Raw genomic sequence first — 15,419 nt, 5'->3', positions numbered from 1 at the left:
TACTCTTCCCAATTCATGGCTATCTTTTATCAACAGGGCTTGGACAACTTGTTACCAGCATTCGAAGGCGAATCAACGGGTTCAAGTATACCGCTGTATCAGAATGCAACTCTGTAAAATTTCCGTCCAATGTACCACATGTCCACAACTTAGGCCTTTTCCTTCTCCATGCATGCATCAACCACTATAAATGTGTTCTCATCCACACCACTATCTCAAATATACGTGTCTCCAAGTTGGACTATATATCGATGAAACTCTATAAAATTTCCTTCCAATGTGATGCAACTTTGTCCTTCTATATTTCATTAAAAATCAGTCACTTTATGTCAAATACATCTGCTAGTTAATTTAATAATAACTCATTAAAAATGCAAAATTTAATTTCACAAATCAAAATATTAAAATCTTTTATATTTTCTGTTTTTTAAAAGGTATGGACAAACCTTGGGATGTCACACTCAACCTCTAAATAAAATAAAATAAAATAAAATATCAACTCTCATATTGTAAAGGTGTTCTTTGTTTGTTTGTTTTTTTTTTTTACACGACTTTTATTTTTTCATATTTATATTTTAAAGGTATAATTTTTTTAAATAGTCCCTTTATTTTTTTTAATTTTTTTCTATATTTTCATTTTAAATTGTAATCTTTCACTCCTTCCAGTACTACTTCTAAGTGAGCCATGTCAATCCTTCTTCAAAATTTAGGGTTAGGGCTTAGGGTTTAGAGAGATTGACATAACTAAATTAAATAATAAATGGACCAAAATGTTATAACCTATATTTTAAGGGTAAGTTTAAAAAAATAGAGAATGTTAAAAAAATTACACATATATTAAAAAATACTTAACATATACGCATTTGGGAACACATGTATGCATCACATATTCTTGTGATGCCCCTTCACATTATACATTTAGGAACACTTTGGTCGAAGCTTGGGTTGACATACCTCCCGAATTCCCTTACTAATGTGTGGAGTCTATGGAGGGCCCACTTTAGAGGACTTATGAAAGACACTTGGGATGCTCTAGCCAAAGCCATTCTTTGGAATGTTTGGCTAGAAAAGAATATGCACGTTTTTAATTCTTATTTTCTATCTTCTCATACCTTGATCTTTAAAATCACATACATGTTTATTTTTTGGGTATATACAACACTTGAGTGTAAAAGGCAAAGGCTGGATGAGTGTGTTCAAATTGTGAAGAGAAACTTGGAGTTCATCGACCCCGGAAGGATTGAGCCGAGTAGCCTTGGAGAGATGCACATTAGCACTAGGCCAGTATGATTGTCAATTTGTTAGGCCATCTAGGGTAACACGATTCTCTAGGTCTAGCCTTGGTTATGTTTATTTTATGTGCCTTTTCCTATAAGTATTCCACTACTAGTAGACTTTTTATTATATACTATTATTTTGAGATAGACTATTGTTCTCTTGTTCAGTTTTTTAATAATTTGTATCCACTTTGTAAAAAAAAAAAAATCAATCATTATATATAACAATTCAAACAAAAACAAAATATGTATATTGTTTTGTTAAAAAAATTGTTTTCAGATTTGCAAAGTGATTTTTTTTTTATTTTTGAAAAAAAGGTTTATTTTAAGTTTATATAAAAAAAATCTATAAACAAAAGAATGTTTCCCAATATTTATAATATCTTTTTAACAAACACTACAAGAAAAATTTCAAATTGGCACGGTAAAATTGGTACGGAACTAAGAAACAGTGTCAAATATATGAATTTTTTTAAAAAAAATTTTTAATTCGGTGCCAAATACTGTGCCAAATATATAAATTTAATAATTTTACATTACAGTGCCAAATGCAGTGCCAAACATATTTTTAAAAAAACATAATTATATTATTACCGTGCCAAATACCGTACCAAAAACTCAAATATAATAATATATTAATATTGTGCCAAATGTCGTTCCAAAATACAAATATAATAGTATATTGATACCGTGTCAAATACCATACCAAAATATAAATATAATATTATATTACTTCTGTGCCAAATACTGTACCAACAATATAAAATATAATAATATACTAAAACCGTGCCAAAAACCGTGCCAACAATATAAAATATAATAATATACTAATACTGTGCTAAATACGGTGTCAAAAATATAAATATAATAATATATTAACACCGTACCAAATACCGTGCCAAAAATATAAATATATTTATGTATTAATACGGTGCCAAAAATATAAATATAATAATATATTAATACCGTGCCAAATATGGTGCCAAAAATATAAATATAATAATATATTAACACGGTACCAAATCCCGTACCAAAAATATAAATATAGTAAATTATTAATACCGTGCTAAATACAATGCCAAAAGTACTAAATTGATTAATGTCGTATCAAATACAGTGCAAAAAATATAAATATAATAATTTTTTAATACTTGTATTATTATATATAATTATATTATATATATAATATATTATATAATTATAATTCCATCCGCTTGATGCCTCGGTTGGAATTATAATTATAATTAATTAATTATAATTAATTATATTATATAATTATTATACTTGTCTTATCCTCTCCCTCTCTCGAGATTCAGACAAAGCCACCTCCATCTCCGTGATCGATCGTGGCGCCGACGATCGCCGAGCCGCCTTCCTCATCCTCTCCTCCTCCACTTGGATCTAGAGCGATCAAAAGCGGGTTTGGCGGGCGGTGGCCCAGCGGCCATAAAACCCGCCATTTGGCGGGGCGGGGCGGGCGGGCCGGCAAAATGCCAACTCAACCCGACCCGTTTCGGGTTGTGGGTTAGGGCGAGCGAGCGACCTAAAAAATCAAAATAAATAATTTATTTTATTTTTATAAATGTTGTAATATATGAAACATTGAAACATTCATTATAAATTCATAAAAAAACTAAATTAAAAATTAAAACATGCAATAATTAACAAAATGAAAACATCCATTATAATATTCAAAACCTAACAAAATCAACAATAATTACAAAATCTCTAAATAAAAACACTATTATAAATTTACAATCAACAAAATTTTAAAAAAACAACAACAACAAACCACAAGATAAAACATCTATTACAATTATAACATTCATCCATTACAATCAACAAAAAAATTTAGCAAAAATTAACAAAGCACAAAAATAAAAAAACATCCATTACAATCATAATATTCATCAAAAATCAATAAGTCATTAAAAATGTTTTTGTTATCTCCATATTTCTTTTTAAAAACATAATTAAATGCATATTAAACTTCATTAAAAATTATTTATTTATTTTTTTTAATTTAAATCCTTAACAATATTTGAATATCAATATATATATATATATATATATATATATATTATATAAAATATATTATATAAAATATATTATATATAAACTAGAGGCGGGCAGCGGTCGACCCGCCCCAACCCGCGCCCAGCGGGTTGGCCCATTTAAAGCCCGCCTCGGCGGGCCTATAAAAGACCAACCCGACCCGCCCATTTTTATTGGCGGGGCGGGGCTGCCCAGCAGCCAAGCCCGAGTGATGACTCTACTTGGATCCGATCGGGCGACCGCTATTGCTTCTCCGCTTGGTGTCTCGGATGTCCCACAATCATCACCATTGTTGCCATTTCGAGGATTTCGTGTATGATCCTCTTTACGCCCTCAACTTCGACTGACGCCTACCTCGCCGGAGATCTATCTAAAGTATTGCAATTTCTTTACCTAATTTTTCTTATGAGTTTTCCTAATTTTTGTGGTGTTTTGGTTCTAGATCTGCTAACGAATGACTATAATTTTGATCGCAAGTTGACAATCTTGGCCTAGAGTGCTTCCGAAGTGGTATTGTGATCTATAAACCTTTTGATTGATTTATTTCTAAATTTTTGTTGGTTTGGTGATTAATTAACTTTTTCTAGGGTTAGGGTTCATTGATTTAGGTATCAAATATTGTTTTCAAAGGAGAAGATGATGGTGGTGGAGAAGCTCTTTTCCTTATAAGGGTTTTTCTATGCGATCTCTAGATCTTTTCTTCATTTCATTTCATGTTGTTATTGTTATGACTAACTTGGTGATGGTTTGAGTTTCTTAGGAATCGAGGCCAGAGGCTTCATATTTGGATCACCCATTGCACTAGCTATTGGTGCAAAGTTTGTCCCATCGAGAAAGCCAAGAAAGTTGCCAGGTATGATGATTTTTTTCCTTTCAAAAATATTGAGTTCGCTTGGTGATTTCTCTTTTTTTATGCACAATGATTGTCAAGGTTGAGTTGGGTTTTAATGATCTATTTTTCGGGGAAGATAAATATTCGAGGCATGCACTTTGCTTTTGATATGGGTTATTTGAAAAGCTTACGTTACTAGAACTTGAGTTAGAATTGCACAAGTTTTTTGTTTAAAAAAAAAAAAAATTAGGCTAGGTTGCTTGCTTCATGGGTTTGCCAGAATCGTTTTCCTGTATCTTGTGTTTGATTTACCTTTTCTTTTTAATGAAGCTCTTGTTAGAGCAAGATTATTCTTTACATCTATTGGCTTATGAGTCTGAATTATTTTTCAAGTTTGAATCTGGATTTGCTGCAGTCTATCACATTTTGTTACTTATGTAAACAGTTTGCTCTATTTAATTTTGCCATCTCGAAAGTTGTATACAATAATATATCCTGCATGGTATCTCTCAAGTTTGAATCCGGATTCTGAACTTAGTTTTTGTATATATAGGATGCTTAAAATTCATAATAGAACCTTATTCTTATCCTAACCCTAACTACATATCTTCTCCTAAAACTTTGGAATATGCTCATTTAGATTTAACTAGAACAGCACTAATTTATTAATGTCTGAACTTGGTTTATATACTAATTATATATTATTGAACTTGGAATATAGTTCCAGCCTTATCCATAGCTATCTCTTAGGACACAAGCAACTAATCTTCTTCTAAAACTTAATTAACAGACTTGTTAAAAATCCATCTTTCTTTTTGGGCTTAACTAATAATAAAACTAACATGTTGCTTATGTCTTATTACAGCTGTGATAAGTATAAATGATAAGGGACCTAACATTAGTAGATTACAACTTCATTCTTGCAATATTTAAGTTTATGTAGGAAATGTAATTTAAAATAGTCTCATTAAGCATTGAACTTGAATTCATATGGTCCTTTTTTTTTCATAAACTAAATCATGCATAATTGGTAAATCAATTCAACATAATAGATAGTGGATTATTAGAAGTAGATATCCTTGATGAGGTGTTTCCTATATTCCATGTAGTCATAGGCCAGTGGTATGCTTTCATGTTAACAACGTTTATTGTAATCTTTGTCCAATTAGTTTTTGAATGATTGCAGACTCATTCATATAGACATGCTTGATTACCCATAGACCCAAGTATCTAAGTATATGATTTACTTGTGACGTCTTAACTTAATTACATCTCCACTTAATTAAGCTAATGCCTCAAAAATCTGTCCTTTATTAGTTTCTAATGCATGCCGAGCTTGATAAGCTTTGTGTTTAACTCCATAATTTAGCCTAGGTACCAATTAAGGCTCAGTACACTAAATAATACTGCCTATATTTAATTTGTTGTGAGTCCAAAGCTTAGTACTCTATGATTGACACCATGGTCTAATTTAATTAAGCTAATGGTTTATTTGTCAAGGCTAAGTGTATACTAAGCCTCAAAGTTAACCATTTATAGTTTATTTGTGGCATAATTTCATCACATTAACTAATTAATGTGAAACAAAATGAGGTTTCTTAAGAAAAATATATATGTCTAAACTAATTTAGAATAGCATATTATATGTCTAAACTAATCAATTTATATAACGCTATCATAGGAAACATAACAAGAATCTCAATTTATACTACCCTTAAAATATTGTAGTGGTATTTAATCTCTCTTCAGGCACAAAAATCAAGGTTTATTCTAGTACTTTCTCCATGTATTTTATTTTAAGGTTTATTCTAATTGTTTTCCTGATTTAGAGATATGTCAAACTGTTTATTCACTGCTGTAATGCAATGTACTATTGTACTATTCCTCCTTATTTTCAAGGGGGCATATCTCACTCAGATAAATAAGCTACTATCGTTTCTTGCTTTGAATATTGACTTTTTGTATATCAATTCCATCAACGAGACTAGGCTATTCCATTCAGTATTTTAAATGTTTGTGAAGTTGCATGTATGTTCATTCACTGTTCTTTTTCAGGTGAATTACAATTAGTTGGTTGAAATTTTAAATGTTTGTGAAGTTGCATGAATTTCCTCTGTTTTGCTTATCTATTGCTTAAAGCATGAACCTTTAGCTATCTTACTTCGCAATGAATCATTTTAGATGTTTTTACTATGATTAGGATGTTGGAGATATTGATCAGATCCCGAGGACTCAAGTTGCTCACACTGCTGCTGCTCCAGTTTGTCTCCAGGAATTCAGCTTTGCTGCGCTGCTTGTCGGGACCGAAAACAAGGAAGATTTGGATGCTGTTTAACTCAATGTATTTGTTTGTAATGCATCTAGAGATGCTTGATCTTATTTATTGTTAAGTTTGTTTGTAATGTTTGGTTAATCTGAATATTCTCTAGCTCTGTACTGTGCAACCATGATGGTTGGTCTGCCAGGTGTTTGTATAAATGTCTGGTGTTTAAATGAATGAAAGAAGTGAATTATTGAGTGTGGAAATACTTCTGAGTTCTTTCTCATTCCATTTGTTATCATTGAATGAATATGTTGTGATTCAATTAAGTGAGAATTGAGCGTCACTTCTGGTGTTTGTTCTTTCCAACTCTTTTGTGAGTTGGTACATCCCAAAACTGAGTGTGCGTGTGCTGCTCATCCTTGATCCCGATCCTAACATAGGAATTGTAGTTTATGTATTCGATCAGAGTTGGTTCTATGTTCACACAAAATTAGACTGCTAACAATTCAACCCACTGGTGTGAGTTCGTTAAACAATTTGTATTGCGAAAGAATGACAGGGAAATGAGAGATGCAGTGGGATGTTTATGTATTGATACCTGGCATATTTTGTGTGTGTTTATCCATAACTTGATTTACTTTGTTGATGAAATGAAATCAAAATTCTCGCAAGAGGGAAGGGACAACTACTTTCCAGTGGCGTGCAGTAAAATAGTTCATGAGAATCAAGGAACTTAGATTTATAGTCCAATGTAATCTTTTATCATGCTCATATCTGCTGCTGCTGTTCATCGCAAACTGCCTTCTTAATCTCCAGAAATCTATTAATATCTACTTTTAAGTGCAATTATATTTAATTTGTTAAATTTTTTTGCTAAAAGCCATTAAATAAATAATTGACTTATCTTTCCACCCATTAAGATTCACCCAACCTTCCTCCTCCCTTAGAGATCACAATGTGATCCGACCTCAATCTGCATAAAAATTGCCAAAAGAATAAACAATAGAACCTGGTTTCATTAGGTTCATTATAATAAATGAATTTCTGTCAATGAATGATCCTTGGATTTTCCTTTCCAAGGTTATTGATCAGATGCCATTGTAATCTGATTGACAAAACCCTGATGTTCAAGCTGTTGTTACTTGTTTGTTGTATGTTGATGATGTTGCATGTTATTTAAGCACTCCCTGTTTGGCCTTCTCTTTCTAGCTTTTATCGTATGTGGTTACCTGTTTTGATTTATTCTCTTTATAGCTTTTATCTTATGTGGTTATCTGTTTTGAGTTATATTTTGATCACCTTGCAGAAACTCTGGAACTATGCATCTGGGAAGTTCTTGAAAGTATATACAGGCCATGTCAACCAAGCTTACTGCATCACATCCATGTTCTCTGTTACAAATGGTAAATACATTGTCAGTGGCTAAGAGGACAATTGTATATACATTTGGGATCTGCAAGGTAAAAATTTGGTTCAAAAACTGGAAGGTCACAAGGATGCTGTCATCTCTGTATCATGCCATCGGACCGAGAACAAAATTGTTTTTGCTGCCCTTGACAGGGATAGATCTATAAAAATTTGGGCTCAAAACTAGGCAACAAGCATTTGATGATTCGTTTGGTTGGGGAAAAGAAATTAAATAGAAACAATTATTTGCTAAGTGAAAGCAAAAATTGTTTTAATTATCAATTTGTTGTGAAACTTATGAACTGTTAGTATTCAAATGTCTGACCAGGTTGTGATGTTTCATTTTAGTAGTAAGTTTAGCTCATTTATGTCGAAGTCTTTCATTATTTATTCATTTATGTGCTTTTCACTGGTTGGAGCTTTGGTGGGACTTTCTTTTATTTGTTTGATTGAAGGGAGTTGGATGTCTTAAAAGTATCTTAGTGTACATTGAGTTAAAAGATCTGTTATGTACCTATTGGGTCATGTGTAGCTACAAATATACTATTGAACAAAATGAGGATGAACTGAAAAGTGCCAAAATGCATCTTTACTGAGTTGAAATTTGGTCATCTCTTAACAGAGTGCTTAAATTGATTATTATCCATAAGGATGAATTTATAAATAACTAATTAATTTAATTTTATATTCATTATAAGCAAATAAAATTATACTGGAGGGTATGTGAATAAATATGGTTTTTATAAAACCATAGTTTCCATTACTCGCTTTTATAGAGGTAATCTAGTAATTTTATCAAATTAAAAAAAAAAAAGGTAGTAGCTCTAACTAATAATTTTCTTACACCTAGTACTGGATTATTCCCGTTGTTTTGTGGAATTTGAAATGCTGAAGTTGGAATTATGCTAGGTTCCTTATCAATATTCCTTAAATTATTCTATTGTTCAAGATTAGCTTAGTATTATCTATATGGTGCATTTTTAATGTTCATTTTGAATGCTTTTATACATGAAAAATATTCCTTTATCCTTTTGGATGTATATGAACTTATATCCATTTCTCTTTGGAAAGATTCTTTTCTTAGGGTAAGTTTGAAGATTTGCTGTATATGGTGTCATTTAGAAGTTCACTTTCTGGTGCTGATGTAGCAACTTAAACTCAAAATTGGCAGAGTGCTCTTGCATTTGTGGTTGTAACTTTTATAAGTTTACTCACAAATGCTGGAGAAGATGGTGGTTCAAATTCACCAAGATCTTTTTTTTTAATGCCATATAAGTCTTCAAGGTTATTGCCCTGTCATTTATTTTGGTATATATTTTTTTGAGTTATATTGTTTGCTTTGTATTAGTGTTGAAACTTGAATGTTGTAAAAAAATTCTAATAGCTCTAAGAAGGAATATTAAGAGGACAATCTGTTATTGGGCTGTTGTTTTTGAGATTTGTAAAACAAATTTTAAACTCATTGAATTTAAGGCCTTTATCAATGCTAGGTAATTTGAAAATCCTAGGAGTCATAAGGCTATATCTTTATAGGACAAACATAGTCATAAGGTCTCTTACTGTTCTGTTAATGAATAAGTGAATCTTAGGGTTGTGTTGTTTGGTTATTCTTCATAACTCCAGTCTATGTTTAAAGTAACATATATATATATATATATATATATATATATGGATTAACCTCACCTTCTTATGATGTATTTGCAGGAGATAGCATTATCACAGGAAGTTGTGGTGTCATCAAAACAGTTCTGGTAGTTGATTGATATAAGCAAAAGGTTCACTTTTTATGGTTCTTCCTTTCTCACCTTGAGCTGCTTAGTATCTTTGCATAGTGTTATTGATGTTCCAGATGGTAGTCCTTTGTTGTACTTTCTATAGAATCAACTGATTGGTCCTCTGTTCAATACGCAATACCATTATTGATTTATTTCACCTTCTTAACTAAAATTTATTTGATGGTTGGCATTCTCATAATTTAAATATCAACATGTATTTAATGCCCTGAGCGCTGTTTTTTTCTTCTTCATGTTTTTGGTTTTTCCTCATCAACACTTTTTAAAAGTAGATTTTTGGAAAGTTCAGGTGAACTTGGTGTATCTGGAAGTCAGCAGCAACCGACACTATTCTTACTTACCAGCCTTCTTAATTCAGTGAATGTTGCTCTGGAAAAAGCTGGTGAAGAGAGATTTATGTTGCTTAATAAGGTAAGAAGGATTAAAAGTAACTTTGCTTTTTTCTGAACTTTCAAGCTGTGGTTGTGAAATCTATGGTAGTAGCCCATAATTATGCCAAACAGACCAAGATCTGGTGCAACGTAGCAGTAAATTTCATTAGTTAAATTTTTCTTAAAGAAATATAGAATTTGTCAATTTAGTAAAATTTTTGATACATACATGGGAATGGCTAATCATTATTTTTATGTGGTATTTGAGAAAATTCTTAACATAAAATTTCTATGGTTATGTAGCTTATCTCTACTGGTTTTTCCATGTCCTATTGTATTGATCTATTATTTGTTTTGTCCTAGATTCAAAATATCAATGAACTGTTAAGGCAGGAAGTTGACGAAATGATCATCAGTATATACATGAGACAAGATTGTATCACTCCATCTGACAACATTTGAAAAAGGTCGGGGTTTACTTTCATGTTTGTTTGCTTTGACAATCTAAATGAGCATTTAAATTTGTCTCTTAATGTTTTGCGGTAGGAAGTTTATGTAGCAAACAAGATGTCTAGGATGGCTTTGGGAAAAAAAATTTTAAAAAGAAGGCAAAGAAAAAGAAAAAGAAAACAAGAGTCCTGGAATGCTAATTTTACAAGTAACTTAAGATGTCTAGGACGGCTTTGGGAAAAATTATTAAAAAAAAAAAGAAGGCAAAGAAAAAGAAAAAGGAAACAAGATGCCTGGAATGCTAATTTCACAAGTAACTTAAGATTTCTGGTCACAGGCTCTAAATTTATGTAAATTTTGGTGACTGCACTTACATTAAGCTATTGCTTCAGCTCGCAGAACTTGTTCTTAATATACTCCTTATTCATTTGTAGGATAAGTATGTCTCTTTTTTTTCGTATTTGTACTTACATTAAGCTTCAAATTACATGCAGTGATGGAAGCCTGACCTTGTTCTTACACAGCAAAAATTGATGTCAATATTCACCAGTCAATTCATATAGTTCTTACATTTTTGGTAGTCTCTCTGTTTCTTATACTGATGTTTGCTTTTGCATGTTTTTCCTATTTATAGAATAAAAAAAATTTATCGTTTTGCTCCGTCATAGAAGCTTGTTTCATAGAGCATCACCTTTGGTCTTATAAATTCTTGTCATTATTTACTGGTTTTCTGTTTTCTAGGTTTGAGAAATTTTTTGGGAGGACTGCCGATGGATCCTTATGTGTTACACAGGCAATGCAACATGAGCTTGCTCAAAACTGGGGAATCAAGTGAGTTAGATATTTGCAGGCATTTTCACCAGAAAAATCCAATTTCTTATGCAGTCATTTTGTCATGTTTCATAGCCACTGTCCTCTGTGACCAGCCTCCTAAATTTTTCCATCCTGCTTCAACTGAGGAGAAACATGAGGTTTACTTGATTCTAAGTTTGCTTGCAAGTTGCCTAATCTCTAGTTCAAATGCATGATCTTCAGAAATATCATAGTTGTTTTGTTGGTTAGGGAACAACATCTGTCATCAAGACAACATATGTGATTGTGTTTCTTTTGATAATTTTTATGGGTAAAATTTTTTCATTAATGGTTATAAAGTCAGCAGCTTTACTGTCAATTTGTGAGTTGATCTTTTTGAGTTATAACCTTATTACTTTCATCTATCTCCAACGTGGTAGGAGCTGAAGGCTTGAAAGGCTGTACCTCAGTCCATGTAATGGACAGATTAAGCCAAAGCATATTTACTGGCCATGTCGGCAATGATTTTTTCTTGAAGCCAAATAGGCCTGCTCTTGTGGTTAGCAGTACCAGTTGGTGAGATTTTTATTTTTTAATATGATGATTTTATGGGCATTAGTTCATTAATGTTGTGTTCATGGTTATTTTAGGTTCCGTTAGCGGTGCAAACTGCAAAGAACTAGCAGCAAAGCTTGACGTAGATGAATTCCTCGTCGGTGGAGCTTCTTTGAAGTACTACTTTTCCTTTCATCTAATTTACATCAAAAACCATTGGAGAGAATCTGGTTTTCAACACTTTGCTTGTCAAGATTAGTTTGTTTAACTTTCACTTGTCTCATTTTTGTTCTCTTTGTTTTCCTCGCAGCCGGAGTTCATCGACATCATCAAATCCGTGACCGTGAAATCATCTACCTAGAGTGCCACTCTTAATGTTCATTATATGAATTTCCGGGGAAGAGACCCTGTTTTCGGTGATCAAAATAATCTAATTAAAATTTTTGTTCTACAAATGTTATCAGCCTGGATCTTGTTTGTTCCCCAGCAACAAGGCTGCAATAATAAATTTTAATGTTGCATGAGGAATGGAGTTTTAATGTTGTTTTGATACAAGTGTTTGTATAGTTATACTACATGATTTCCAATGTATATATAGGGCATCTATATGGATTGTTAATTTAATAAGATGATTTTTGTTTGGTAATTCAAAATTTTTAACTAGTGCAATTAAAAAAAAATTAAATAAAATTAATTTCATATAAATTATTTTTTTTCACAGATTAAACAAAAGTGTGCCGAAAGCCGTAACAAAAAAGTTTTATTAAAAACTGTACCAAATACCGTGAAAAAAAAGTATATTATATAAATTCGTGTTAAAAATCGTGCCAAATACTGAACCAATAAAACAGTGCCAAAATAGTGCCAAATGTAGAATCAAAGTCCGTGCCAAACATCAATGACAATATATGGTTGGCACAATCGTAAAAAAACCGTGCCGAAAACCGTCACAAAGTTCGGCACGGTATTAAAAAAACGGTGCCAAAATGTATTTGTGACGGGGGCTATAGGCACGGTTAATTTTTGGTGCCAAATACAGTGCCAAAATTAGTTTGGCACGGTTTTTAACTCCATTTCCATGCCAATTTTACCGTGCTGATTTATGATTTTTCTTGTAGTGAAATCAACCATGAAAAAGAGCCAAATAAAAGATTTTGAGGTGCCTCTCATAAGCCTTGAAGTCATCTGTCATGGTTCCAGATCTAAAGGGAGATGACTTCCACCAGCCCATGCTTCATACCAATCCACTCAAAGAATATAAAAATCAGTGCAAGAAGTTAGCCAGCTAGAGAAAATATCATGGGCTAGGTTCCTTAATGCTACTTGTTTGGGAGGCCATTAATGGCCACCCCAACTAAATCAAGTCCTCCACTTAATTCCCTCAACAATCAGGTCAATGAAGCAGTTGGATTACTAGTTATCGCTAATTACCAAACCAATGCCACACACTGCATTTGTTTCTCCAACAGTCTATTTAACGACCCTTCCATTCCTACCATCTCAAACCTTAAACCATGCATCTCATCATCATCAGCTTGTTACAAGATACCTATCCCTCATGGAACTTCCTCTACAAGCACGTTGGCCTCATCGACATGGCCGTGGCAACAGTCCTTATCTTCTTATCAAGCGTCACAATCCAAAAAATCACAAACAAAGGCCCTTTCTTATGGCCGGTGTTCGGCATCCTCCCTACCATCTTCATCAACATCAACCGCATATATGACTGGGTCACCGATGAACTCGTTCGCTCCGGCGGCACATTCCTGTACCGGGGAATGTGGTTTGGCCGGTGCCACGGTGTGATCACTGTTGATCCTGCCAACATTGAGTACATGCTTAAGACACACTTCAGCAACTTCCCCAAAGGAAAGTATTACCGTGAACGCTTTGCTGACTTCCTCGGTGAAGGGATCTTCAACGCCGACGATGAGGTTTGGAAGGGACAACGCCGTGCTGCCACTGCTGAGATGCACTCCAGCCGTTTTGTTGAGTACTCGATGCAGACTATAAGAGAACTGGTTCATTATAAACTTTTAAGGTTCATTGATAAGGTGGCTAAGGATGAAGGATGTGTTGATCTTCAAGACGTGTTTCTCCGCTTCACATTTGATAACATTTGTACCGCTGCGTTTGGTGTTGATCCTGGTTGTCTTGCTGTTGATCTTCCTGTGGTTCCATTTGCCAAGGCTTTTGAGCAGGCAACGGAACTCACTTTGTTTCGGTTCACTGTGCCTCCTTTTGTGTGGAAGCCTATGAAGGTTTTGGATGTTGGGTCCGAGAAGAAGCTTAAGGCTGTGATTAGGATTGTTCATGAATTTGCAGAGAAAACAGTGGCGGCTCGCCAAGCTGAGTTTCGGAAACTTAATGGTGTGAATGACAGGGCTGATCTTTTGTCAAGGTTAATGCGAATTGATAATGAATTGAAAACTCGTTTCTCTGATAAGTTTCTGAAGGATTTTTGCATTAGTTTTATTTTGGCTGGGAGAGATACTAGCTCTGTTGCACTTGCTTGGTTCTTTTGGATGCTGCATTCTCATCCGAATGTTGAGAATAACATTCTCAATGAGATCAGTAAAATTATCATGCAAAGACCAGGTAAGAAGGGTACAGATAACATTGTGTTCTCTATTAATGATCTTAAGAAGATGGAGTATCTCCAAGCGGCATTATCAGAATCTCTCCGTCTCTACCCTTCGGTGCCAATCGACTTTAAAGAAGCAGTAGAAGATGATGTTTTCCCAGATGGAACCTTTGTGAAGAAGGGAGCCAGAGTGCTGTATTCAATATATTCAATGGCAAGGACAGAGTCTATATGGGGGAAGGATTGCATGGAGTTCAGGCCGGAGAGGTGGCTCCGGGATGGGGTGTTCATCAGTGAGAGCCAATTTAAGTATGCTGTGTTTAATGCAGGGCCAAGGCTTTGCATTGGAAAGAAGTTTGCGTACATGCAGATGAAGATGGTGGCTGCCAATATATTGTTAAGGTATCATGTTGAGGTTGTTACTGGTCAAGAGGTGGTACCAAAGATGACCACCACTCTTTACATGAAAAACGGTCTCAAAGTTCGATTCAAGCCCAGAGATAAAGCTTCAGTTAATTTCCTTCTTTAATTTTCCTTGCTAAAAGTGTGAATTTATGTTTAGAGTTAGACTTACATAGTTATATATACATAGCATACACTGAATAAATGACAAGACTGTATGAAGGGTTTGTTGTTTGTGATTTTGTTCAGTTTTCTATTTCTGAAAATAATTAAAATTATCTAGTGTCTGAGATGCAAAAATCACAAACTTGTGACCTTGGTGTCTTGTTCAAGATTTTTGATTATTTTTATTATTTCAAGGAAGAAGCACTTCTTTAATTAAACAGTATATATATATATATATACACGGGTATTCTCCCTGGCTTCGCATCGGAGTTTTAAAAATTTCGTAAGTTTTGAAGCAATATCATATATAAAATTATACAATTAAATAACTCATACCATAGAAATTATTTTATATTTTGGATTTCAAAAATCTTATGGACATTTCATGCATAAATAATTAGGTATTTTAAAATTTTGTGAGTCTTGAAACAATATTATATATAAAATAATATAATCAAATAGCTCCTATCATA

At 33.2% G+C, this 15,419-nt stretch overlaps 1 protein-coding gene and 2 long non-coding RNA genes across 3 annotated transcripts; all 3 read left to right on the top strand.

Moving 5' to 3' along the window:
• The first annotated feature begins 4,162 nt into the window (after positions 1 to 4,162).
• Positions 4,163 to 9,619, top strand: LOC120260797. Its single transcript, XR_005536494.1, has 3 exons — positions 4,163 to 4,185; positions 7,734 to 7,887; positions 9,539 to 9,619. It is a non-coding gene; the product is annotated as an uncharacterized LOC120260797 (long non-coding RNA).
• Positions 9,620 to 10,896: 1,277 nt separating this feature from the next.
• On the top strand, positions 10,897 to 11,409 carry LOC120262099. Its single transcript, XR_005536705.1, has 3 exons — positions 10,897 to 11,025; positions 11,190 to 11,279; positions 11,355 to 11,409. It is a non-coding gene; the product is annotated as an uncharacterized LOC120262099 (long non-coding RNA).
• A 1,683-nt stretch (positions 11,410 to 13,092) lies between these two features.
• LOC120260503 (cytochrome P450 86B1) lies at positions 13,093 to 15,062 on the top strand. The gene has a single exon (XM_039267989.1). The coding sequence runs from the start codon at positions 13,310 to 13,312 to the stop codon at positions 14,906 to 14,908; it is 1,599 nt and encodes a 532-aa protein (XP_039123923.1). The 5' UTR covers positions 13,093 to 13,309; the 3' UTR covers positions 14,909 to 15,062.
• The last annotated feature ends 357 nt before the right edge of the window (positions 15,063 to 15,419 follow it).

Source organism: Dioscorea cayenensis, chromosome 5 (genome assembly GCF_009730915.1).
Source record: "Dioscorea cayenensis subsp. rotundata cultivar TDr96_F1 chromosome 5, TDr96_F1_v2_PseudoChromosome.rev07_lg8_w22 25.fasta, whole genome shotgun sequence".
Classification (NCBI taxonomy): domain Eukaryota; kingdom Viridiplantae; phylum Streptophyta; class Magnoliopsida; order Dioscoreales; family Dioscoreaceae; genus Dioscorea; species Dioscorea cayenensis.
This window is presented reverse-complemented; position numbering and strand designations above follow the sequence as displayed.

What these genes read in the sequence shown, in the direction of transcription:
- LOC120260503 (XM_039267989.1), top strand. Translation starts at nt 13,310, where the DNA reads ATGCATCTCATCATCATCAGCTTGTTACAAGATACCTATCCCTCATGG.